Here is a 27,599-nt window from a genome sequence, read left to right on the forward strand (position 1 = left end):
AGTCTTTATTATGTACCCAGTGAGATTTAGGGCTGGGTTCTTTTTCTTAATTGCACTGGCCTACAGGAGCAGTAGTTTGTGTTCTTTTTTAAAACATGACATTTGTAAGTAGTTGGAAGAAACAAAAATAACTAGTGCTTTTTTTACTGTATAAGCTATTGAGTTGTAAGCCATGTGTATGCAATAGTGTATTGAGAGCTTTACTAAATGCTGTTTAAATGAGGTGCTTGATTGTAATCCTTGATTTATAGCTTTTTGGGGTATTATTAACTCATATTACTAATTGCATGACATCTTCTATGTAAGACAAGTAAGTTCAGTGACCAGGGCATGGATTGGATGAGGTTTAGGCATAGCCATGATGATAAGCCATGGAGAGACTAGTAATCTCATCTGATGAGAAACAACACCTTCTGTTAAGTGTTTCTGATGTGATGTGACTTCCTTTTGGGCAGCAGATGATGGATACTGGATAATCCTCCTGAACTTGCCCTCAGGTTCTTCTCTGCCTCTGCACTAGAGGGTGGTTGGACTCTGGCCCTTTACCTTCTGTTGGGTCAGGTGAAGAAGCAACAGGAAAATGAGGATGTTTCTTCTGAACTGCTAGTAGGGCTAGACAGGGAATAAGGGCAGGGACTGACTCCCTTGGTTTCAAATAGAGAAGTTTTTACTTTTACGGGTGGATTTGGGAGACGGACGGGGGTAATTGGGCATCTGAGAGCAAGCAAAAGTTTTGAGCAAGACTGAAGAAGTAAAGAAAGAGAGATGACACTTACCTCAAGATCCCAGGGGCAAGGTTCTTGAGTTGAAGTTCTGTTATGATGACATGACTTAAACTGTATGCCTTTATACCATCCTTAGGATTTCTGTGAATGTTGTCACTGCATACTAGTGTTGAATTAGATAAAACAGCTTTCTTCCCCCAAGACATACCCTTGTTTTCCTGACACCAGTCTGTAATGGTTTAAGCTCTGTCATCTACTTTGTGTTAAATTTTTCAGGTACAGTGTAAATAAAGCATGCCATGAAGTCATAAATCTAATCCTCACAGTTTAACAGGGAAGCAGGGAATGACAGTCATTCTTGTCATGAATGTGTGTTGGAAATAGTTGAATTGTGTGCTGTCATACTCATTTACGCAGTCCATAAATTTGCCTCCAGTTTGGGGCCAGTTTCTTAGTGAATCGGTGCATTTATTTTGACTACAACACCAGTCTGCGTGTTGAGAGAAAATAAATTGCAAAGCAACTTCCCCTCTTCTTTTTCTTCATTGTTGTGTTAAGGTGGCGTGCCACTTCTGTGTCCTGTTTGGCCCAAGAAAGTTCAGTCATTCTGACTACCTAATCCTTCTCCTCTACTCATTAATGCTGTCTTGACTGCTGTCATATCCTTAAATTCTTCACCACCCCCAATTCACCTAATCTCCAATGTTTCTTGGGGTTTCCTCGCCAACATGCTGTTCTGCATCCTGCTTCCCTCTGGAAGGGAGGTGACCTCTCTCCTCTTGCTAGCTTTTTGATCTGTTTCCCACAGTTCTTAATGCTAACTGGGGATCAGGTGTTCTCCCATAACAGATTCTGCACCTGGCCCAGGAGGTCCCTGAGCTGCCAGCCAGGGGGGCCCAGAAGCTCCTCTGGGAGTGGTGGTATATGCTTGCTTGTTCTTGCAGTCATTCCCGGATGGTTGCTTCGGGCTATGGATGTGATGTAGTTTGACTGTATGGCTATTTTGGTCTTTTATTTTGCTGGCTTTATTTGTGTAAAACTGATTTAGGCAGACTTCAGAACTTTATGCAGCAGATGGCTGGAAGTACTGCCATGTTTAGCAATTTTGTGATAAATTTTGAACTTTTAACGTATTTATTGACTTTTATATGAGAAACATGATTTAAGACAAGCAAAAATCTGTAGCCTCTAACCACCAGTGCACTCAGTCTTGCTGCCCAGTGTACTCTGGCTGTCTTGACAAAAGTCAGATCAAGTTCACTCAGTATTACACATGCAAAACATTCTTAAAAATGAATTAGTTGTTTAATTTGGGAACCTAGTGTATCTTTCTGAAACAAGGGGATTCTTTTTTGAGCTAGAAGTAAAAAGATAAAGGACAAAATCCTTTGCCATGATATTATGAACATGGGCATTTAAAAATCATTGATGTAATTCTGCAATAGAAACCTTTGCAGAAAAACTGAACAGAAAGGGAATGCTTCTCTTGATTATTTCAGTAAAACATTATTGCAGTGTTCAATCCGAAGTATTTTGGGTGATCCTGCTGTTACTGTGATGGCAGTGAGATTTGGCCTGGTTGTGGTTGCTGATGGCTATGGTCAGGTTACCTGTAGCCAGGGTGAATACTACTATTACCGCCTTGCTAAAACTTTGTCACCAAAATGGGAGTGGGGGGGGTGGGGGAAGTGAGAGGAACAGATGAGGGCTTGTGGTGCACCGAATGGGGCCCTCCCAAGGGCTGCTGTTTGAGGTGCCGGAGCTGTGGTGGTGGCCTGCGGGGCCATGCCTGTTGGGAGGCTGGGGAGCACTGACAGGCTGTGTAACATCTGAGCAGCCATATTGTTGTTGGTGCTTGGTCTTTAGCAAGTGAGAGAGAGACCACACTAACCCAACTTCGCTGAAGTGTAGCAACAAGGGGAAAAAAAAAGGGGGGGAGGGGAGGGGAGGTCTTTTACTATACGTGCTGCCTGTGGTTCTTTGTCCTGGAGGGTGCTGACTAGCTCTGTTAACAGTAGTTGAACAAACTGAATTAATTTACCTCAGCTTCTCTAGCCACTGTAATAGCGCTCCTCTTGGTCAGGCGGTGTGGCTGTCTGGCAAGGTGCTGGGGGCTGCAGGGGCCTTGGCAAGGAGGGTGCCCCATGGCAGGCACGGCCGGTTCTGCAGGGCACAGTTGAGCCCCTCGGCCAGCATGGCAGCACCTCTGGGAAGATCTGTGTAAGGAAGGACAACACGCTGCACCCATGGTGAGGGGAAAGAAATAAGAAACAGTCCTGCAAGCACCCAGGTCAGAAGAAATTCCTGTCACTTTAGGGAGGGGGGGGCGGGAAATAATCTCAGTATGACTCTTTTTTCTTCAGAGCGCATAGAAACAGTTTGTGAAAGCTTACATCAAGAAATTAATAACCTTATGGTACCAGAAGTTTCTTTTTGTGATTTCCCTCATCTCTTCCTTTCATGGATAGATGCTGGAGAGAGTACCGAACTAAGTTATTTTAAGGATGTAAACTTGATTCTCACTATTTCAGTAGTACGATGTGGAAATAGAGCTTTTTGGCTCAGATGTGCTTGATGTTGAAGAGATGCAACTTAAGTATTACTTCTGCTGTTGTCTTAAGGGGGTTCATGTATGCAGGTTTCTATACTACTTCAGTTTATTCAACCATGTGCAAAACCCCCAACTCATGTTCTTTAGTTGAATATAGAAAGAGAAATCCAGACCACATCACTGGTGGCCTTCATGGAGGTAACCTGTTTCTCTAGACCGGCAGGTGTGTGGTCCAGAATAATTACTTTAGCTACTTCAGTTTTGTTGTTTTTTTTTTTTTACATCTGTCTGTTAAACTGGAGATGCAAGTAGGAAATGCAGCACTTAGCAATGGTTTGTGGTTTTGCAATCCTCTAAAGAAATCTGGATCTGTAAACTGATGAATGGATTGCAATGAGGCATAAATGTCATGTTTTCATTTCTGACAGTTATAACTCTGTTCTAGTGGATTTTTTTTCGTGTTATATAAAAAAAAAAAGTATTTTGCTTAGACCAGCACAGACACGTCACAAAATGAGTACCTTTAACAATAAGCGGAAGCATGTGTACTTCTTGGTTTAGCAGTTACTCAAAGCTGCACAGTTAAGATGAGCAGGAGTACATTTTCTATTTTTTTAGTGTAAGAAATGGATGAGGCTTTGCTGAAACAAAAACCAGTTGTATATGTCACTGAGACAAATGTTAAAAGAAAGTAAAAAAACTGAAAAGGTATATAATCCTAAAAGTAGCATTTGACTGGTTCTGAAGAGTTTGCTTTTTGTGTTCTGTTATTCTGTGTTCTGTGTGTCAAGACCTTCTCTATCAAAAACTGCATGTGCACCTCAGATAATGAGAAACTTCTTGAACCATTTAGTAGTGGTTAACTCAGCTAGAACTGATGATTAAACTAACCTGCATGGGAATAGAACAGGTTTCTGTAAGTGTTAAATTCACTGCAGTAGGAAGATGGCAAAATTTGGGGTGACAGTGAAACATGAACACTTGATTTATATTTTTTCTTTTCTCCTCATCAGCAGATGTCAGTGAAAACTTTTTTAGAGTAGGAAATACTGTTTGAATAAATAGTAATACTTTGAATAGTGTCAAAAGCAATGAAAGGCATTAGGTTATACCTGCCCTACAGCTGAAAAGAATGTATCAGCTACTGTGGTCATGTGTCATGTGGCAGTGTGTAGTGGAGATGCCAGAGTCTCCACTGAAACAAGGCCTGTATTCCTAGGCGAACAGGTGCAGCTTTTGCTAATTTGTGACAGATTAATACGTCTGACTGAGGTCTTATGGAAACACTAACTCATGTCAGTGCTAGTTTGCGTGTGTGTATACTGTGCTCCATTGCGTAGTCCAGAGATGCCTTGCTGTAGTTTAGATGCACTTTACTTATACTAGAAGGAAACACTATTTTCTTTGTTTATTCTTCAGGCTACAAGAGCCTCTCTGACTCAACACTGTACCAGTTTGGGGGAGTCGCTGGGCAAGGAAAACGATATTGCTCTGATTATTGATGGCCACACATTGAAGTATGCCCTTTCATTTGAAGTCAGGCAGAGCTTTCTGGACTTGGCACTTTCCTGTAAAGCGGTGATTTGTTGCAGGTAAGAAGTTCTGGGACTTATTCTGGTAATGAAATGGACATGAAACCTGTGAAATCTTACTTGTCATGTTAACTTTCTTTTTATGCTTATAGTGCTCACAGGGGATATAGATGTAGGGGCAATAGTGCGATATTCAAGAGGAGGCATGCCACGCTGAGCTAGTCGATATACTTGATTTCTCTGCTGTGGAACTGTAACAAAGTGAGGCTGTGCTGGGAGGAGTAAAGGAGGACTGTAGAGAGGTATTGCTCTTACAGTGCAGACAGGTCTGTGAAAGTGTTCATGAGGCTGACAGGCCAACAAATTTAAGATTTCAGTTCTTTCTCTCTTACTGGATCCTCTACAGCGCAGCGGGAGAGCTTGTACACCTTCAAGGTGAGCATTCAGTCAGCTTCAGGTTACATCCTGATTGTAGAACTCTGCTACGTCTTGGAAGCAGTCTTGGAAGGAGTCATGCTGCTCACGTGTAAGAAAGAAGTAACAGTATACTTTATTGATATAACTAACTTAAATGGTGACAGTGACAGTTGTTTAACAAGATTTGATGGCAAGGTATACTTATTTACTGTGTACAGGACAGGATCAGACAAAACTGTCAAGGAGACTTTCCTATTGACTCATGAGGTTCAGAAAGGACCCATTTCCTTTCTAAACTCCTCAGGAGTCTAGGTGCAGCTGGATCCGCTCCTAGATGTGGTCAATGGTTTATGTTTTAAGAATTATATATGTGCAATCAATCCATTATGCTACTTAGCTAAGATTTCAAAATTCAGCACGCTGTTAATCACTTACCCAGTATCTGTTGCAGCATGGAATTACTCAATCTCAAGGAGTAACCTCGAGAGGCATTCCTACTCAAGGGGAGGTCCTGGTGCGCAGCCCAGTGCTGTGCAGGAGAGCTTGTTGGGCCCTGATCTATCCAGTATTAGTTAAATAATATGATTCACTTTAGTCACGTTTACATATCAGCGCTGGGTTCACTGTTCCAGATAGCCCTTGGCTATCACTTTGCCATCTGTCTGCCGAAGTTCCGAGTAAGCTGGATGCAGCCATCACAACCCCCTCTGGTGGTTATGGCTTGGGTGGGGGTGCACACTGCTATGCCAAGTACATTGGAAAGCAACTTTGTTAGTAGTGTCTTCACTGCTGCTATGGAGGAGGAACTAAGTTCTTCACTGAAATTAAGTGCTGTCGAATAATGCAATTTTCTCTGCTGCTGTCAGTCCTAACTGAGTCTGATCTTTTGTAAAATTATGAAAGATCAGGAGAAAATATTAAATCAGATTGCCTGACGATAGTAGACACTGAAGAGGAGGAGTAATGGAAGTGGTCCTTTGTAAGCAATAGGAATTGGGTAGCAAGAAGTTTGTGTGACTGTTTAATTCAGCTCTGGAGAAAGTCTCTGGATGAATTCAAGTTGTCTTATCAATTATGTATGCTATGCAAGAGTGTGTATAACAGTGCAATGTGCCCTATTAAATGTTAAGACTACCACTTGCTTGACTAAGTCACAGCAGAATTTGTTGCTGTGTGTGGATTTAACCATACATAGATGTGGTCCCATGTCATGACTACTTCAGAAGGAGGAAATAAGAGCACCAAGAAAATGACAGACAAAAGCTGGCCTGCTTTACTGGATACAGCTTTCTGCTGCATCATTTTTAATTTGGAAAGATTATGCAGCCTTAAGGACTCTGCGTCTGTATGTGAGGGATTGTGCTTGTTGTTGTTATATGGGGAGAACTGTGAAGGGATTATTGATTTAGGTAGACACTAGGTTTTATCTGTGTTCTAGAAGCAAGACCTGCTTTGTAGGGAATGAGTATATAGAGACCTTGTAGTACTGTTTTGCAGTCTTTCTTGCTTTTATGATGTGCCCATTAGCATGCAAATATTGCATGGCAAAGCAATTGTAGACCATGAACCTGAGGTAGATAAACCTGTTAGCTTTTCCCATCTCTGACTAGTTTCTTTCCAAGTGTTGGGACTATTGGACTCATGTACTGTAGGATACAATACTGGGGCTGTTCAATGTAGTCTTTAATGCCCTGACAGTCAGAAGGAGTGTGCCCTCAGCAAGTGTACAGGTAATGCAAAACTGGGAGGAGCAACTGATAGGCTATGTGGCTGTGCTGCTGTCCTGAGGGATCCTGACAGGCTAAAGAATTGAGCAGAGAGTTCATGAAGCTCGGGAAGGGCAAGTGCCAAGTCTTGTGCCTGGGAAGCTGCAGTCCCTTGCACCAGGAAATGCTGGGGGCTGCCAGGTTAGAAATCAGCTTTGTCCAGTTGTTTTTTTAAGGAGGATCCCGGTAGACAACCTGACTATGGGGCAGCAGTGTACTCTAGTGGTAAAAAAAAAAACCAAACACGAAAACAAAAAAACACCACCCAGCCCCCCCAAAACCCCCCCAAAACAAGGCCAGTAGTATCCTGGGTTGCAGCACAGAGGAGTGTTGCCAGCAGTTGAGGTCACATCTGGAGTGCTGTCTAGTTCTGGGATCCCCAGTGTAAGATATGAAGAGGTTTAATGGTGAGAGTTCAGTGCAAGTGCAGGGCCACTAAGGCAGTTAAGGGACTGGAGAGTCCCTGATTAGAGAGGCTGAGAGAGCTGGGAGCAGTCACCTTAGAGTGCTTAGCAGTTTGTATAAATACAAAACAGGAGTGAGTGAAGGTGAGGGAGTCAGGTTCTTCTCTGCAGTGCTCAGTGACAGGACAAGATTCAACAGACAAAACCCATGAATGTCTTTCTGAAAGCAAAACACATCCCCACGATTTCACTGTGTGGGTGCTGCAATGCTTGGGAATGGGCTTCCCAGAGAGGTTGTGGAATCTCTGTTCTTATGAGACATGGAAAACTCAACTAGATGACACAGTGCTGGTCATGCTGCTCTAGCTGACGTGCTTTGTCCAAGGGCATTGGAGCAGCTGATTTCCAGAAGTCTCTGCCAACCTGGGTGATTCTAGGATTCGGACTGGGGACAGATATCTTGGTTTTTCCAGCCAGTGCTCTTTGTCTTCTCTCAAGTCCTGTTCGAAATAGCTGTCAATTGCAATGACTTGCCCCAATATTTTTTTAATAGGATTTTTTTTTCCTCCTGCTGATTTGCTGTTTGTTTGTTTTTTTTGAGGAGGGGTGCAGGGGGAGGGTAGAGTAAAAGGGGATGAGGTGTTAGAGGAGGGTTCTCACTTTTTCAGTTTTGTGTTTTATAAGAAGGAGCTCACATAATTACAGCAATCTTCTCTTGAATGCAACAGGTGCAGATGCAGGGACAGTAGGAAGGTCAGCATTCTCTTGTGCAGAGTGACCTTGGGCTTAGGGAGCACTAAGCTCAGGAAGGGAATTGACCTTGTGTTGCAGACACACTGTTTAATTTGTTGGAAAGTTAACAAATGTTGAGCAAATACAAGTTTCTTAGTTTCATACTCCTATCATAATGCTTTGGTAAAGATCCTTCCCAAGCAGTTTGTTAGTTTATTTCTCAAAGATTTGATAAGCTAGGTCAAAGACCTGTGTAGCTGAAACAAATCAAAAATTGCAACTTATTAAAATTATACTATGTTAATATATGTAATTAAATGAAGATAATGAATGGTCCTGTCTTGCAAAGAGACATGTAATATTGAACATTTCCCCTCACGATATTTTGTGACTGAGCCAGCAGCAGTTTTAATTTAGTGAATTGGCAAATTGAGCAACAATGCAGAAAAAATACTTTTAAGTATAAATCAAAGGGGAGAACATGATGTAATTTCATAGGCTTAAAAAGAGGAACAAAATAACTGAGTTTTAAATCCACAGGGAAAAAACAGGAATGCCTTTAGTAGCCCTTAAGTTTTTGCAGGAACTATCAATTTACTTGGTAGGTGGTAGATACTGAAGAAAGAAAACCACTTTTTTTCTGATCTGGGTTGTTTTTAATACTATTTTGTGTGTTGAAAAGACAGTGCACTTAAAAACTTTGTCCTGTGAAGTTTAAGTGTAATTGGCATAGCAAGAGGAAACGTCAAATTGAGTTAGTCTTCAAACGAATGTTAATTGGGAGGGGGATCTGGGTCTTTTACTTAGCGGTAATGTTTATCTACTTTAGGAGGAGTTGTGTTGCTAGTCTAAATATAGCATGAATTCGTGGGACTTAATATTTCATAAATTTACTAAAACTTTTTTATGTCTTTGAGAGTTTCAGCTGCGTTTGCCATTCAGAGATATTTTTTTTTTAAATATACTTAAGGTATACTGTATATTCATTTGCTGGGCTTCAGGCATAAACTGTAGTTGAACTTGATTCTCCTCACGGTAATCTGAAAAAGAAACTGAAACCTGGCCCCATTTTGCATTAGGAGGGAAAGATGGTATCTTCTGATGGGGTTGTCTTCCACTGTTACAGTGTGTCTAATGGCCACTGGCACAGTGGAAGGAAATAGACGACTCTGGAGACTTGGTGAAGCTTGCAAAATCAAACCAAACAATTCTCTAAGAAAAAACCTTGTTAAAAGTTTTGGGGTTTGTTTTTGTGGTGTGGGTTTCTGTGGTTTTGTTCCCCCCCCCCCCCCCCCCCCCCCCGAAAATGACAGATCTTATTATCTCCCCTCACAGTGACTGAGATTTCAGAGTGTCAAGAGCAAGCAAAACTTACTTTTCAGTGCAAGTAAATGTAGTTTGGAAAGCAATTGAACTCATGACTTCATTTACGAAATCTGAGTTGTTGATTGCCTGACTCAGGTTTTCAAATGTTCCTTAAAAGGACCTGGTTTTATTGATGTTTTGTAAAGAGCAGCAAAATGTTAGGGCTTAGGTAGAAGATTATTTTTTTTAATAGCAAAATGGAGTTTTACCATTTATCTAGTGTTGATACCTCTCAAAGCTAGCTGGTACAGGAGATGACTGTGTTTTGCTTTGAATGTAGAAGCAGCCAAGAAGTATTTAACTTGCATGTTACAGTAGCATATTTAATTCTCTACTCAAGAGCCTGTCTTCTGTTGATATATTTGTATTTGAAATATGTAGTGTTTGAGAAATAGTTTTTTATGACTTAGGATGATTTGTTGTTGTTGCTCTTGAATACCGCTCCTGCAGGTGACAGGGACTCTGCCTTTATATGGGTTTAGTGACATAGTAACAAGATTTGTATCAGGGAGAAGAAACTAATCATACTGTATACATAAAAATCACTGTGAGCAGTTTAAAAGTACTTCTACTTATAATAAATTGTAGGACAGTGGAAGTAGCCCTTCCTCTAATATTTCAGTTGTACGCACAATGAAGCAAGCATCTTCAGACTGTGTGGCATAAGGCTGGGACCACATCCTTTATTAGGCTGTTTTAGGGTGTTGGTTTTTTTTTTTTTTTTCTTGTATTACTGGCCATTTCTGCAATACTTCGTGAGGTGATGGTGCTAGGATGTTGTTTGGGTGGAGCATTACTTTTCCGCACATGTATCTGGAGAACAAGAATGTTAAACTGAACTTTTGTACTTAAATCATTTGTACTTAAAGCCTTGCTCAGCTGAGGGAATGATGAGTTGATGCCTTTATTGGAGAGTGTTTGGGCCTTTGTAGCAAAAGCAGCACCACCCCCCCACCCCCCGACTTCTTAGAGCTGCAGTTTAGAACTTGTATATTCCTAAATGGAGGAGATTAGTTGCCATACAACGTTTGGATGATTATCACTCACTTCAAACATCCACTGTGTATAATTTGATGTAGAGGCCAGTCAGGTTTATTTGGTTATTTCATAGCCAGTTGTGAAAAAATGGCTTGTACAAGGAAGTGCTTTTGCTCTATCCTGTCCCTCTAAAGAGACACAGATGCTTCACTGGATCTGAATTCTGCTTAAAGGTAATGAAGTTGCTTTAACCAGCCTCTTTTCCTGCATTTTTTGCATGAGACTGTCTCTATTGGAACACCACTCGCTCTTCATGATGTGTGGCTTTTTCAATGCAGCGTTCATCTGCTTCTACTGTTCACGTGCTGGTAGAAATCAGTAGACATCAACCATGGGAAATTCAGTGAAGGTACAGTGACTTCATCAGCCTGCAGCCTGCTCTTAGTAAAAGAGATTGCAGTGTCTGTCTGGAGCAATTGAGTGTTCCTGAGGTTTTATCTTGTTGTTGGATTCTGGCTCATGATAATCTTTAAGCAAGAGGAACACCAAAAGAAGTCTAGATTGCTGTACGATGTCAGCTTTTAAGCCCTACTTTTATCAGATGTCCTGTTCTGCAGAGATCTGTAAACTGATGCGGCATGAACAGAAATTGAGGAAATTCAGCAACAGTGATTTCTATGGACTGTCTGCTGTTTCCACAGAGATACTTGCCATTTCATGGCTACTACATTGGCATGATATTGATAGCTTTTAGGTATGAAAGGTGAGCAGCTGTTGCTCAGTATCTAAGAATTGACTGCAGGACTTATGCCTAACCTCACCAAATAGCTTTGTTAGGTGATAGTGACACAAACTATTGCTCTCAGTACCCTGAGCAGTTGTGGAGCTGTAGTGATAATGGCTAGGAACTGAGGGAAGAAGTAAAAAAGGTCAGAAAATGCATGTTCTTTAAACACTCCCCCACCCACCCCCAACAATAAAATCCCCTGGTTTTCCACTTGTGCTGTTATTTCAAATATTATGCAGAGTGGGTGGAGTGAGGACATGCACCCACAAACATCACTCAGAGAACAGAAATGAGGGTGCCCTTTCCCTAGGGTGTCTGCTCAGGTGTTAAAAGGGAAGGGATTTAATAAATGAAAGCAGAAGGTGGGAGAAAGAAAGGAAAAAAGCCTGTGAAAAGTACCTGTTGCTAATTGTTAATGTCACTTCATCAACTAGGTAACGAGGAGATGAGGGTATAAGAGGGAAGTTGTCTCAGCACTCTGGGTTGTAAGGCCATAGCTTGGATGCTTCTGGTCTTAGATTGTCATGTGGAGGAGGTGCTAATAATATAGCTCACAAAATGAACATCTGGAATACCTTGTAAATATTTATGCCTGTAAGTCTTACACTGTTGCCTCATATTTGACAAAGTGATTGTTCTGTGCTGTAGTTCAGAATGTGTGTGTTTATTAAATCAAAAAAGTGTCTTGTTGACTTTCATTAGAAAAGATCCCAATTCTTGTGACAAAAAATTGCAACACAATTCTGATTAAGAGTATGCAAACAGATTCTAACACTAATTGGTCCCAAAGAAAATTATGGATGCCTTATGTCTTCCTGTATGTACATCTTATGTTTTCCCTCATCTGTCACCTACTAAATTATCAATGCTCATTCTTTTGTTCTACTTCTGACAACTCATGACAGCAATATTCATCTCATGACTTTGAAAAGCACAGAAGAACCATTCCAGCAGCTTTAATGTATGTAGATAATTGAAGCGGGAGGAGGGTTTGGGGTTGCAGCATGACGTGGTGCGCTCTGCACTCTTGGATAGCGTTTACTCACAGATGATGGGAAATGATTGCCTGAACTGTCTGGTGTGTATGTAGGTGTGTGTAAAGCAGTCTTGGGACTTAGAACTATCTTTCTTAAAAGCCTATAGTCTGCTTTGCAAGAGCTAAGTAAACTTGCAAAATGCCACTGATTCTGTGTTGGAAATGGGCAAAATTTAGGAGAAGGCTGGTCTAAAAAATTTTGGTAATTATCTTGTTTTCTGAGCAACTGAGCTTCTGCTGAATGTTCTGGCTTCTGTTTGTTCGTGTTAGTCAGTGTCTTGAGCTACGACAGCTCCTGAGCCTCACTTATAGCTTAAATGGTTCAAGCACATAGCTGGTGTTTGAAGGGGAGAAAAAATTACTGGCAATTGTAGTTGCTTGTCTGGTCAACTGAGAACCCAAACAGCAAAGACTTGACTCTAAGTGTACTAATGTTTCTCAAAAATGCTGCTGTATCAATTAAATGAATAAACCAAGTTAACATCCCAGACTCAGAGTATTTCTCTTATAAGGAAATACATGCTTATCAAGTCAGAAACATCTGTAACCACTTACTCACTGTCCTAGAATCATTTTTGTTGACACTAGAAGAGTAGTTAAAGATAATGTTTTGACTGTTATTTGTTTCTTAAATGACACAGTTGAAGTATGTTTCACTCTTTCTCTTTGGTACCTATTCATTTGTCTCACAGCGTGAACTTAAATGATTTTTAAAAAACATTTCTTTTGCTTAATTTCATCCCATTATTAGGACCATAACTGTAACTAGAATCATATTCTTTGTGTGTCTGGGATGAGGAAATGATTCAGTCCAAGTAATCTCAAAGTTGAACCGCTATTCCAGTTTCCACTGTTATTCACAATTTGGCAAAATGTTCACTTTTTTGTAGTTATTAATGAAAAATAATTGAATACACTTGGAGTGTGTTTTTAGAACTTGTATGCTTCAGGCCAGTTCGGGTACCTGTTTTAGTGCTGGATTTGTTTTTATACTGGATGACCGAGTGACTTCTCATACCCGTAAGTGCAATTATGAATGAAGAACTAGTTCCTGAAATATTCTACTACAGTCACCTTGAACTTCCTATTTCTCTAACCATTTCTACATGCTGGTAAGTGAATTTTCCATTATTTGGAAAAAGTTGGAGGAAAGGCACGAATACAGCTAAATGTAACTGACTTTCATTTTTCGTTAGAAACAATTTTGTAGGAAAAGTACACTGTATGTCCTGATAAAACAAGTTTCTTGTTCAACTACTGTTTACCCTAGGTGTTATTTCTAAAGTCCATCTGTTGCCTTTTTACGTTGTGAGCCTAGTATTTGGGTGACCAAAATCTTAGTATTTCACTTAATGAATTTCATACAATGCAAGTGAAATTTGAGCAGTGGTGCGATAACTCGCAAACAGTTCCAAATGGTATTGGGATCAGCTTCTTTGCCACGCTACAGTACCTTGTCCAAATTGCTACCAGTCTTTTCAGTTTCTGAGCAGGAGCAGCCAGCAGTGCTATGTTTAGTGCTACACTTCCCAAATTGGAAAATAAACATTCCGTAGATACTACACATGAGAAAACACTATGCTGCTGCAACGTATGCTATTTTAGAAGAAAGATAAATCTGTGATTTAGAATACCTTGTTCCATGAGAAATTCATAGCACTCGTGTATTTTTCTTTCCATAAGCATTAGTGTGTTAACCCCTGTATTTTGGGGATGTTCCAACTTGAACAATTACTTCTCACTGAAATTCCCCTGCCTTCTCTACTGAATATAATATTATTCACTTCCTACTCAAAGCTGTTGTGAAGCTGTCAGTGTGAGCGCTAAGGGTAGCCAGGTTTTAACCCAGAGGTGCTACAGCAAGGTTGTTTTTGTGAAACCCAGGTCTAACTGTTGGCGAGCCTTGGTTTTAGCCTTCTGGCTTGTAAAAATAATTTTAGAAGCATAAATGTTATCAGTGCTGTGTTGAAACAAAAGTGTGTATGGATATTAGATTGAGTGTTTTTTGTGGAGTCTGGGGCGAGTTTGGTGGTGGCTTTTGTCTTTTTTCTTCAGTTGGGAGGTGGCTTACCCAAGTATCTGTAGTTTGCCAGTGGGGTTATAAATTAACTTTGTAACTTAGTAATCAGCAAAATGTTTGAGCTCTTTTAGGATGGCTTATGTCATATATGTAGCATATGGTCTCTGATATGGTGTAGAAGAACATTCATTGGCATATATACTTCTGTATCTGGTAAGAACAGTTTCTTAATATGATGAGACATGTAGGCTAACTGTCCTGTCTCAACTGAAGCTTCTCCCCAAACCCAAAGTGTGTGTCAGACACTCTGAATCTCCGTAAGACCTTAGTAATACAGATTTTTTCCTGTTTAGGCATTCTGGCATGATTAGACTTTTGACAGTCCTCCTATTTCTTACTGCTTCTTGCTTGTTGCACCAAATACCCCTTTCCTGAGCTCCTGGAACAGTATGTTGCCTGCCAGGGAGTGACTGAATGTTTCCTCTTATGGAATTACCTGCTGGTCCATCAGGCTGGATGGAGGCCAAGGGTCTTGTGCCTTTGTGCAACCTTGCAGCTGCTTTGTAAAGGCTTCTGTCTCCATAGAAAAGATCTTTCATTCGTTGTTCACAAAGTTGCAACTACAATGAAATATTTTTCCTTTTCTGTGTGCTCCTAATGATGGAGGATATTATGAGGCAATAAACAACTCTCCTCATCTTGATCGTTGCTTACTATTCTGAATGTTTGTCTGAATATTGACAAGTTATAAAAGATGTCAAAACTTTACCTATGAGGGGAGGATTTGAGGATACTCCTTGCTTTTATTGAAATACTTATTTTTCTTCCAAGTTTAGTATTTGAGTTTCGCTAATACCCAGATGCATGCATGTACAGAAGACAAGCGCCTCTAAAGAATATGTGGTGCTGCATTGCTTTCAGAAACAAGACACTGAAAACAACTGTGATACTGCTGCTTTCATAAGATACAGCAAAGTCCTGTGCTCTATCCCACAGGACCAGCTTAAATATTTTATTTCCATTGTTAAAAGTACCGGATATAAAATTACAGAGGCAGGAACAGTCTGTCCTGCAAGCTTCTTAGTACTGCAGGGAATTAACTTGATGAGAACTCTGAGCTTTAGTGCACCATAGTAATAGGCACTTAAAAGTTTTAAAATACCAATTTTACCACTAAAGTGGTAAAATGGTTCTGGTTGAAGTTTCCAAAAGTGCTTAGTGTTGGTGGAAGCTGACTAGAGTAGGACAAGTTCAGTAGGAGCATAGCTGAATCCATACTAGATAATTAGAAATCTTGCTCTGAATAGAATGGTTAGGCTTCGAGTTATTTCTCTGCTCTTTGTATCTCTGAAGTCACGGCAATTAAAAACATGTAGTAACCCTGACTTGATTCAACAGGCTAGAATAGGAATCAAATACTTTGGGTTTGTTAATGTGATTAGAAAGTTGAAGAGGCACTGGCTCCAGTGGGTTATGCAGTATTTGGCATGTTGATGTGACAAGACCTATAGATTTGCTTTTTCTTTAACTGTGTAAGTAAATCCCACCATATTCTGCAAGGAAATCAAGGCTGCCCAATTGAAAGTGATTTAGCAGAAGTGTTTTCCCTAGCTGATGGTGTGAGAATTTTGGGGGGATTTAGACCTTCCTTTGCACAGTTGTCCACAGGCAGCAGAAGTATTTCTCTGCAGGATTTCCTATGTACTGCACTCTGCAATTTGCTAACAGTCCTCTGTAAGTGATGCTCATCTGCTTATGCAGGGTAATGCTAAACTCGGATTCTTCTGTTTTGAAGGATTTGTCAGTAATTCTCCTGAGCATTTAGAATGAAAGGTAAGTGAACAAATATGTGAGGGATACCTGGACTTGCAAAGATATACTCCAGAATTTGAGAAAAAAAAAATATTGCTGCAGTTGAACTACCATTCAGTTCAAAGGAGTCAGTATTCTGGATACCACCAGCAGCATTAAAATGGTAAAAATTTGATTTCTACTTTCACCTTTAGGCTTTTCTTGTGTGATGTATGAAAAATCAGGTTTAGATGGCTCCACCCTGTTTTATGAAGGCTGCATGGAGATATCCTTGTCGTGTCTGTGTGCTTTAAGTTTTCTTCTACTTGTTCCTCCCCTAGTGTCCAGAATAGATGGTACAGTGATAGGCATTGAAAAAGATCATCTTAATTTAGTCTTGCTTCTTCGTATCCAACTCCTACTGTTTTCCATGTCACAGCATATGCTAACACTTTAAATTGCTCCATGTCACAGATCTTCTGTCAAATGTCGGTCTTCGTTAAATATACTGTCTTTGTGTATTTCTAGTGTTGTTTTATTTATGCCTGACACATACTTTTTGTGTACAACACACAGAATGTGATGTTCCTACAGGGAGCTCTTTGATCAGAGCTTCTAAACCTGTGTAGGATGTTACCTGTATTTACTTGCTTACATGTGATCTTGAAAGAGCTGTTACTTGTGGGCCCTGGTAAGGAAAAAAGTCAGGCTTAAAACAAAAAAAAAAAGCCTGTGATGTGTGTCAGGGTCTCAAAATGAAGGTAAGCTACTAAATGGATGCATGTGTGATGAATACACTGTTTGAGAAATAGAAATGCCTGTCATCTTTCTGCAAAGTAGGTTCTTGTTCTTCAGAAGCATGTGCTGAGCTTTCAGGGGTTGCTGGCTGAAGAACTGATCATCCTGAATAGAGAGGCAGGGTTTGGCAGCCTCTGCAAGGTCAGAACTTTTTTGTAGTTGAAGGCAGGCTGTTGCAGTATGTGTGTAGAAGCATTTGCTGTAGTTGGCTTCTCTGTGGTCTCTCACTGAACTTTAGTCTTTCATCTGGTGAAGTGTTAAGTTCAGAACTGTCTGTACTTGAAGGTGGAGCGTCATTTTGTGTATGGCATGTTCAGTGTCAAAGTCACTGCCTGCCAAGTTTGTCCAAAACTTTCTACCTCTACATTCCTCACCCTGCAGGGAAGCATCCACTTCTATATACCTCGGTACGATGTTGTACCAACAGATTGTCCAAATCCAGTCTGAATTGTATGGGTGTCTCGGAACTGTGGGTCACTGATTTTATTTTTTTTTTTTGTCCAGGGGATGGACTGACTCTGTTCACTGCTCTAGTGATATGAATGTATCCCAGGTTGAACAGTGATGGCATTGAGATCACTACGCAAGGGTCAGATGTTTGCATCTTGGCTCTGTTGAGGGATATTTGTGGGACGTTTATGTGTTGTTCTTTTTTCTCCTACACTCCAATGAGTATCCTTAAAACTGACAGAAGTAGCAACCACCTCATAAAATCAGAGTTGATGTAGATGCATTTTGAGACAAGGTTTGGGTCCTTAATTTTTATAAGTGGAAAGCAGCTGCACTATTGGATTTTCTACAATTCAGATTGGGTCTTTATAGACTGTTAAATACTGTTAGGGTATAGCAGGAGCCAGAACATGACTGAGTTAAACTTTGGGTTGGGGATAACCTCCAGAGAAACAAGTATCTGCTTGATTATTTGGATATTCTGCAAGATCTTGTTTGTAACTGCATTACTGTTGGTTAAGAAGTTCCAATTGCATTGCAGGAGGAAAAAATCAAACACCACTTGTAAGCAGTTCCCTTAAAGGTATCTGAGCTCATTACTGTTAACCCCTGGTGCTTGTGACTGTCCCTGCACTGGGACAGACTGCTAACTGTTTTTTCAGCACAACTAGTTTTAGGAGTCTTAAGGAAGTAATGTGTGCAAGCTTTCTCCCTCATTGTTTCTTATGTCTAATTCTTTTGATAACCAACATGTGCGGGCTGGAAATCTAAGCTGTTCAGGGATACTTTGTTAGGGCAGGCTTTTAAAGGCAACATAGAACTAATTTTTGTCCTGTCCAAGTGTAAGAGTCTAATGAATGTTTTCACTTCAATTGCTGAGCTCAGGAGTTGTTAGCATGTTGATGGGATTTTGTTGGTTGTGTCTGGCTAGTTGAATGGGTGAAGTAAGTAGTGATGATTTAAGAGAAACTGTTAATGTAGTCCACTTCAAGCTTGTTTACAGCAGTAGAGCTGTTCTAGGAGACGGTCCTGCCTGCTGTACCTGGCCAGCTAGAACCTTGTTCACCTGTTTTGGCCATGTCTACTTATAAGGATGGACTTGGGGTGATACCTGGTGACTTGCTGTCCTTTAGTTGTCTGCTAGTGCCACTAACCTTCTTGCAATTTGTTAAGTTATAGACATGGTGAAGTAACTTCAAACTACCGAACAGCTGTTCTGAAGACTAGACGCTGCTTTTCTGAAATGTTCAGTATCTCATTTTATGGCAATACTTAAAACCAAGAGAGTTTTCCTTCTCCCCATGACAAGGTGACTGTTGTTCACACTTTGAAGTTTGGTTTTTAGAGTTGTAAAATACCAAGTACCTTCACATTTAGAGAGTAAATATTGCTTTGCTGTTCATAAAGCAGATGACTATGCTTGATTTTCTGGTCTGTAAGAACCTGGCATGTATATACAAGTACGTGCAAGGTTCATGCAGATCATATGGACAAGAAGCTGCAGATTTTTTTTTCTTCTTGTGACCATTTAATATTTTTAAATGCTGTGGATAACCTGGAGATCAATATGGAGAGGGCACAGGCATCCCGTTTGGGCTGGCCCACCTTGGAAAGCAGGGCATGTCCCAGTGGAGGCTGCTGGACCCAGCAGCTGCTCTCCAGTGCACTGCTGTGGCAGTGTTGTGCTTCTGGAGGTCCTGGGCTGTGAGAAAGTATGCATTAAGATGGATCCTATTTCCGCTTTTTACTGCACAGTTTCTGATGTTTAACCAGTTGTTTTGAGGAAGCATGTTAATGTTCCGTGTTGTAGATTCTGATCAGTCATCCGGATATTTCCTGCAGAGAAGAGACTGCTTAATTCATGTCCTTGGCTGGGGGAGGAACTGGCCTTGAAGGGCTGTGTGTATTCATTGGGTGTCAGTGCCTACTGTCACTTACTGGGCCTTTACCTGGGCTTTTAAAGCACTTAACATGATGTCCTGATGGGATTGGAGTGTGTAAACTACCTCTGTCAGAGCTGATGTAGGGGGAGGTGGAGGAGATACTTGTTAACAGTAGCTAGTGGTTGGGGGCCCCTTAAGCAAGGCACAGTAGTTGTAGCCCTCCCCAAAGGAAGCACTGCACCTGATTTGAATTAAAAATAGAAAAAGCGAATAGGTACTTAATTATTCTGTTTTTATAAATCTGTTCTGTATAATTACTGGTGGTATCTTGGACTTACTTTTTTTTGCTCATCCAAAAGACTAATGTTTTATATGATGTGGACGGAATGGGTTCAGTACCTAAGCTGTAGTGTGGTTATTGGGGTCCCTCCCCATTTCAACTGTCCTAAGTAAAGACCCTGAGGATCACAGGAGACCTGGCTCTTGGCTATTGTCTCTTCCTCAACCGCCACCTCTGAACTGTCAGTTTAAAACAAACACATCTACTTCAAATCACAGGTAGTAAATGAATTTACGATAAATTGGAAAGCAAAAGAAATTGAGTCCAAAAGTAAGGGCATGTAGAGTTAAACTTCAAACTCTGCTGACAAGACAACTTTTGACTGTACTGCGTGTTGCAAAGTTTTGGAGATCCTTTTAAATATTCAGAAGTGTTGCGACTAAAGGATGCAGTCCTAGTTTTAATTTTTCTGTTTCTAGTTTCCTCTTTTCTCTCCTCTTTTTATAGTTTCCTAGAAAAAAGCAGTTGGAGGGGGTAGGGAGGGGATCATATGGAAACATCAGAGTCCAGAAAACAAATGGCAACAGCTTCTTCAGAGCTTTTGTGGCTTATTATATGAATAAGCATTTAGGGACCTTTTAAAAGCATGTGTCCTGGACCCAATACCATATCCTTAGTCCTGAGAGCTCAATATTAATGTTTTGATACAGTTGGGATCTATTACAGTATATAAAAAGCTCCATTGATTTGGAATTCTGTTTTTAATGTATATTTGTGCCTATTATCAAAGGTTGGCTCCTGATGTGTGGCTCCTGGCTGTGCTGAAAGGGGAAGAAGCATTCTAGGAGCTCTGGCACGTTTGCAGACGTCTCTTGGGGTGGAGCCAGTGCATGGTCTCTGCAGTCTGTTGCTTAAAGGATGGGTCATGTGAAGCACCCCAGGGTACCAGGGGTCAGGAATGTTGCTCTTTCAGTGGTTGGCAGCTTGGAAGAGGCATATTTTTAAGTATGCTAAGCACCAGCAGTGTTTTCTGTACCTTGGCACAGTGGGGTCAGGTCAATCTAGTATGTGAGGGCAGTGAAGAGGTGGTGCATTTCTTCTTGGAGCCAGGTGTCCTATGGTGTGATGGAGACAGGTCTGTCATTGCAGTGTGTTCCACAGCAGTGCGTGTTTTCCTGGGCTGTGTTAGTGTAGAGGGTATTGCAGAGAGCCTGCTGGAAAGTGGAAGTTGCTGGGGTGACAGCAGGGAGCTTTGAGTGTGGAGGTCGCAAGGGAGAAAGGGATTTCTTCAGCCTACCCAGGAGATTTGTATTGCTCAGTTTTTACAGTTTCAAATTGATTTGGTTAACGTATGACAACTTATTCCCCTCTGCTAGTTATCAGACTTTGCTTGTGGTTTTGTGTTTAAGGAACAAGAGCATTTTTATTGTGGCATTCCAGCATGGGTTCTGTAAATTTATGTTGATGCTTTAAGATGTGTGGCCATTTTATACTAACACTTGACTACTTTCTCACCCTCTTTGTTGTGGATTACTAATTACGTTAGTTTTATTTGCAAATATTGTAGTATTTCAGTGCCTATGCCACAGCTTGTCAGGGCAGATGAGTGTGATGGAATCGTACAGACTGTCACTAGAAATCCTGTAGAAATGCTGATAAAGGATACCGCTCTCTTATTACACTGTTGTAATAAGAATTTTAGACATGTAATACACTACACCTTTCACAGTCATAGTCTCCTTTTCTTGTGTGACTCTTCTCTGCTACAGCTACAGTTTGCTTTCTCTTTTTCCCTAAACACCTTCCCACCTTCTTCACGTGGTTTCCTCCGTTCGTTTATTGGATGCTAGTCTTGCATACCAGGCTGACAGGCTGATCTGTTGTTGCCAATTTGCTGTGTCTAGGGGAAAACTGATTTTTTCCTTTACCAGGTATGTACTGCAGAAATCAATATTTTATGAGATGGTAGAGAGCAGGAACAGTGGCGGCAGCAGCAATTTAGCTGAAGGTGCAGCAAACAAGCCCACTGTGCATACTCAGTATTCACAGTCCAAGTCCAGAAAGGGAGGATTGGAAAGAATTTTGTTTTTGGCCTGAGAACAAGAAAAGGATTAAAACACCAGTAAACTTATTTTAAGTTTTCTTTTTGCCAAAAAGAAGGAACTGAGTCCAGAATGTACTGTGCACACACAGGAGTACAGTGTGGTGTGACTGAAGATCATAAAAAGACTTTCTTCTATTGTCAGTCCTAATTGGCGGCTGGCACTGATTAGCAAGAGGAAAGAAGTCTAGGAAAGGAAAGACAAATGCGGAATTTTATTGAGTGGAAAGCTGCTGAACAAAAGAGGACTTCTGTTCCTGTACGTTCTGGTGGTTTTAAAGAAACAAGCTTTCTGATGTTCAGTCTTTTAGAATTGTAGCTTGGATAGCATTGTATAGCAATTAAGGGTTTTTTTCAGTAGTTTACCTTGTTTAGTTAGGCTCTTACATGCTTTGATCCATTTTGATGTCCAAGTGTGACGGGGTTTGCCTACGAACTTGATAATTCTTTTTGTCATCTGCTTCAAAAATGAGGGGGATGGGTGGGAAGAGGTGGAGGGCAAAGTAACTCTTTCAAAAGATGGTCTGTGGTGTGGTTTGTCAGGAATTCCTATACTGTGAGCTTTTGTCTTGCTATTCATGCAGTGGTGCCAGTGACCTGAAATAATATTTTTGCCTTGGACTCTTGAGCAATGAAATCGGAGATGTGGGACCTTATCTCCTGGCATTATGAGGAGATCCTGTTGGAGTGCTGAACATTTAAGTGCTAGCAGCATGAAGGCTGTATTTCTGAGTGTGATGCATTATATAGGCACGTGAATCATGTATTAAATTCTTAAGTCAGTGCAAGCCGGCCATGTCTTTTACAATTTGATGCAGACCTTGTGAAGGTTGAATCTGCATATGGTGTAGTCACACCGTTACAAAAAAATTCATTTCAACGATGATGTGAAAGTCCAAATTGTAATGCTGAAGTTGGCAGGCTACAACAGCACAGATACTGAGGCAGAAATGCCTTCTCTGGAAGTAGACAGGCTGAGAATCTATTTCACATTCTGGGGACTTTACAAGGAGCAGCAGAATTAACTGGGTGGCTTTGTATCTGTGGTGCTTGTTTTGGATGTCTGAATACCTGACTTGTGCTCTTAATTTGCTGTCTAGACTTGAAACACCTGATGTTCGTGTAGTTCAGCACTCTGTCATGGTTATGTATGTGACGATGCCTGTTCCTGCAGGCTTGGCACTGCGAGAGGCTGTATTAATATCTTGTTTGTTCCAGGATGGCTTCAGACAATGGTGTGGTTCTGCAGATATGTTGGTGGGAATTTGTTTTGCAATAACAGTAAGAAGACATCTGTAAATGAAGAGTAGCTTTGTTTTTAAAGGTAAAGGGATTAGGGATTAGCCATTGAATTTACAAAATCAGCAAGTGGGTCTTGAAAGGCTGGTGATAGTTACAGATAGGAGAAAAAAACGCAGCACAAATAACTTAAGTACAAGAACAAACTGCTGTTTGACTGTGGAATTAATTAAATATCTAAGTGGCTTAGGTGCTTAAAGTAGTTTAGCTGCAGCTGCCACCAGCTTCTTCAACAGGATAAACTGCATAGTGTGAAGTCCAGGCTTCTGTAGCTGGGCTCTGTGTATCTGCTTGCTGGAGTGTCTGCTGCGGAGAAATTTGCTCTGTGTATGTATGTTAACAGTAAGAGTCCTCAACATGAATTCCATATCCATTGTTACTTAAAATACTCACACCAACACTGGTAGGTATATCTCTAATAGACTTGAGAATAATAGAGCAGTGACCGATAAACTGCTGGTATATGTAGATCAAAAAGCATACTCTTTTCTAAAAAAACAAGTTACAGAATTTTGCTGATAGAGGAATACTTCATGCAGTGAATACTTCAGCAAGCCATTTGGAAGAAATTCCTTCTAAAACTTGGAAGAAAACTTTATTGGCCTCAATATTGCATGGACTGGAAAGTTACAGAAGGACCTTAAGCAAAAATAGTAGATGTGGCAGTAATTTGAGCTGCAGGGCAGTGAACAGTGCTTGTAGAATAAGTATCAGGCTCAGTTAAACTGAATGTCTTTATTAATGATTTAAAGGAAGAGGCTAAACAACTCCTCAGTTAAAATCACAACTTGATACTAAATGGGGATTTTCTTGCAAGCTCAGGTGCAAAGAAAGATGGAGTACAAAGAATGGAGTGGTTAGATCTTAGGAGACAGTATAGAAACAAGACAAGAAAGATGTGTGTGTATTGGTGAAGAGAGAGAACTGGCATATTTTTATGTGGGAGAAGTCTGTTCAGCATGTTCTGCCTGGCTGTATGTGTGCCTATGTTGTACTAGTTCGGAGATGTGCTTTGGCAGCTGTAATGAGTGTTGAATTCTTATTGATGCTAAAGACTATGGGTAAGAATTAAACTTGGATCATACTGTTACAAATGAGAGCCTATTGTTCATAAAACCATGCTTCTCTAAACAGCAGCCTGATTTTGCAAAAACACTGAGGGGCTGTATCCCTTAGGACTTGAAACAAATGAGGACGTTTAATACTTTAGAAATCAAACTTGTTAAAAGTTTGTCAGAAAGAGGTAGTTACCGGAGTTCATGTCCTGAGCTAAGCTATAGTTTAGCCTATTGTTATTTGGTGTTTGTGCAAGCTACTCTAAATTATGTAATAGTAAGTGGCTCAGTGAAACAAGTTTTCTCCTGTCTGTAGGGCACTCGCGGGAGGATGGAGGGGCCAGTTGTTCCATGTGTTGTCATGTGTCCCTGTCCTGTCCGTCCGCGGCCCCCCCCCCCCCCCCCCCCCCCCCCCGGATGTATGGTGCCTCTGGGATATTTCAGACAAGCAAGTTAATGATCTTGGTGTTTTTTTTACATTAGCTATGTAGGTGAGATAAACATCCTTTTCTGTGTTGTGCTCTGTAGAGTCAGGAATACTGATAGGCTTTCAATAGATCCCCTATTCAGAACTTCATTAGTTTTCAGGGAACAGAGCAATTCTGGATCTAATAGTGCTATATTTGTCAGTCTTGCCAAAAACATTTTACTAGATGCTGTTGTAACTGATGCTTGATATTATTACAACTTGGGGAATGCATTGTTTTATAAATGACATTAATAAAATGTGTAATACTGAGGAAATCCAATGTAAGCAGTTTTCAAATTGGTCATGCTTATTATAGAAAGAAGTTTTAAACTCTCTCATAGAAAACACTGGACAATGTTCTCCAAAATGTCCACTGATATGTTCTGCTTGATTGAATGTAGGTAATACAGACAGACAAGCATGAAGCAAAATACTTAACATTTGTCATTACTCTTGAAAAATTACTTTTTATAAACTTATCTAAAGCCTTCCACTCTTCCTATCAAATAATTTAAATCTTTTGAGGGCTTATTAAACCTTTCAAATTCTTGGTTTAAGTCCTGATATTCCCAGTTACCATTGGTTCAGAACATCTTCAGAATATTTCTTAATGTCTTGTATTTGTATAACTGTCTGATTTTCATAACGTGTTTTGATGCTCTTCAGTTTTGCCAGTACTGAATAAAGAAAAAATCCTTCAGCTAACGAAGGATGGAACCTGGGTGGGCTGCAGCAGGAAACTTTGCATCAGGCAGTTCATAAACTTCTGTCAAGAAGCCAGTCCTTGAGAAGAGATAGCCAGAGTATATGATGGGGTTTGTGCTGCTGGCAGTTGTTAGAGGATGACTCTGAATGTCATGGTGAACCCTAGTTATTGGATACTTAATCACTAAAATTTTTTGTGCATATTGCCACAGAGCGGTTGCCGAGCTGAAAGAAAAATCTGGAGGATGAAGTTGTTTACAGAGGTGCTTAGAGATGTGGAGAGAGCAAAAATGTAATAATAAGCTCAGGAAGTGATTTTGGGGGCACTCGAGAGATTAGTGATGAACAGCTGAAGTAAAGGGTAGGCCACTTAGTTTGTGGGTAAGATGTAGTAGGCATCTTTTTTTGAGACTTAATTGAGATCGGTTTGGTCATGAGTAAGTAATCTCTTTGAAGCAGCATTTTATATTGTATAGGAAGGCAGAGTTTGTAGAAGTAAAAAGGATTGTGGTAGCTGGTGGAAGATGAGGAGGGTTGGATTAAGGGTTCTGTTTTCAGACCTTCAGGTGTTAGGTATGGCTGCTACCTGAGAATCCAGAGTAGATTTGAACTGAAGAATCTCATGCTACTGCTTAACCTCTTCGCAATGAACAGACAAACATTTATTGAATCATCTTCCTCAGTCCTGTATGTAGCTTGTACATTCTTACAGTGGGCAAAGATAAAAAAAACCATATATTTTTTTGAAGGATCTCATACAGCAGCGTGGAGTATTATGGTGTCTGGGATCCATAGGGGAGGTAGAGTTTCTGTAGTCTGGGGCCTGTTACAGATGTACTTGACCAGTGGTCACAGGCAGCAACAGGCGAACCGTGAAGGGTGAGTTGTACAGTAGACCCAGCTTTTCTCTGACAAGACAGGGAGAACAGGCAACAGCATTTTTTGACTTCCAGAATGGTATTTTTTTTTGGCCTAGTAAGTGTTCCTGTTGAGTTGGAAGGAAGAACATTGGTGGTTTAGACGTTGATTTATTGTCAAAATACTGTCCGTTTTTTGTATGCAACAATATCCAGGTGACAAGTAATTACTGACTCAGATAGGAGTTGGAGAGCCTGTTGGAGAAAACTTAGTTGGAAACAGTGGATCTACCACAACCTTAAACAAATCTTTCTAGTGGCTTTTGCTTACTGTTCCTAGAAAGAAGAAATCTTGTCCAGCTTCACCAACGGGACAGTGACTTTTCTGTGACCTTTGCAAGCCTAGATAAAAACAAGCCTGGATAAAAAAGCAGTCACCTTCTACAATAAGGAGAACTTGTCCCACTGTGTAAAGACTGTAACTGAGTAAACCTTGATGCATTAAAATTGCTGAGCTCTTGAAGTGTCTCACTGGAAGGGGAGTTCTCCACAGGGTGTTGCCTCTGCTGTGACTTTTGCATTTTCTCCTGTACTGTTAATTTCTCGTAGCTCAACAATCAATATCTTTGAAAGCTTGATGTAAATACTTTGTCCACAGAAATGGATATCAGCTTGGTGATTTTATTCCAATCTGTTGGCTGGGCTTTGCTGAATATTAAATCACAAGTTGTAAATTGGAGTCTGTGTTTGTTTTGGTGATGGTTAATGGTGTCAGTAGATAATTGTGAATATCAATAGATTCAGAACCTGTCACAGGAGATACTGGGGAAAAAAGGTAATTTTTTTTAATACCAACTTATCTCTTAGACTGGCAATCTGAACAAAGTTCTGAACTTATTTAACCCAGGCCTATCTTTAGTAAAACTGATTAGCTTTTGATGGGTGTTTGGCAGCAATCCAGTGGTGCATGTCTCTATTGTTTCTTTGTTTTTTAGCTTTATTTCACTAGAGATTTCTCTCTAACAAATGGTATGATTGTCTGGAATTTAGTAATTTGAGTGTTCCTGAACAGTTGGTCTACTGCAATGTGTGTGAGCACTTTTTTCCCTTCATGTACACAGCATATTTAAGACGTTTTGCTTGCTTCTTGCGTTCTTCACAAACTTCTATGCTACACAAATAGCATGAAGAAAAGTAGCATAACAGAATATTTAAATCAAGTTCATGGGGTATCTGGTTTCCCTCTCCTGCACCAAAAGGAGCAATAGTTGAAAGTGGCATAGAGACCATCTTGGTGTCCTGTAATGGAAAAACTATAAGAGTTCATTTCAACAAACTTAGTGCAAGTAATCTTTAGTATGAAGGATATACTAGATGGGAAGTAGTCAGTTTAGAAAAGAAACTAATGGCTTGTGTGTACTATGGTAAAAGTAGGAACCAGACATGAAATCGTCTGCTACTAGAAGGTCAGGAATTCTGTTCACAGCTGGCACCCACAGTGCCTTTGGGGAAAGGAACTCTGTGTGCAAGAAGCTGGATGAATGGTTGAAAGTCAAGAGAAGTGGTGGTTTTTCCCAGAAGGCTGATCCCAAATCATG

The 27,599-nt window shown here is 40.5% G+C and overlaps 1 protein-coding gene across 4 annotated transcripts in view; it reads left to right on the forward strand.

The window, feature by feature from the left end:
* The window catches only part of ATP8A2 (ATPase phospholipid transporting 8A2), a 349,978-nt gene that overhangs the window by 135,994 nt on the left and 186,385 nt on the right, over positions 1–27,599 (forward strand). For all 4 annotated transcript variants that reach the window (XM_055802562.1, XM_055802564.1, XM_055802565.1 and 1 more), the window contains one exon: positions 4,696–4,868. In XM_055802562.1, the coding sequence (XP_055658537.1) occupies positions 4,696–4,868 (173 nt within the window). The remainder of the gene's footprint in view (positions 1–4,695; positions 4,869–27,599) is intronic.

This window comes from Falco peregrinus, chromosome 4, assembly GCF_023634155.1.
Source record: "Falco peregrinus isolate bFalPer1 chromosome 4, bFalPer1.pri, whole genome shotgun sequence".
Lineage (NCBI taxonomy): Eukaryota > Metazoa > Chordata > Aves > Falconiformes > Falconidae > Falco > Falco peregrinus.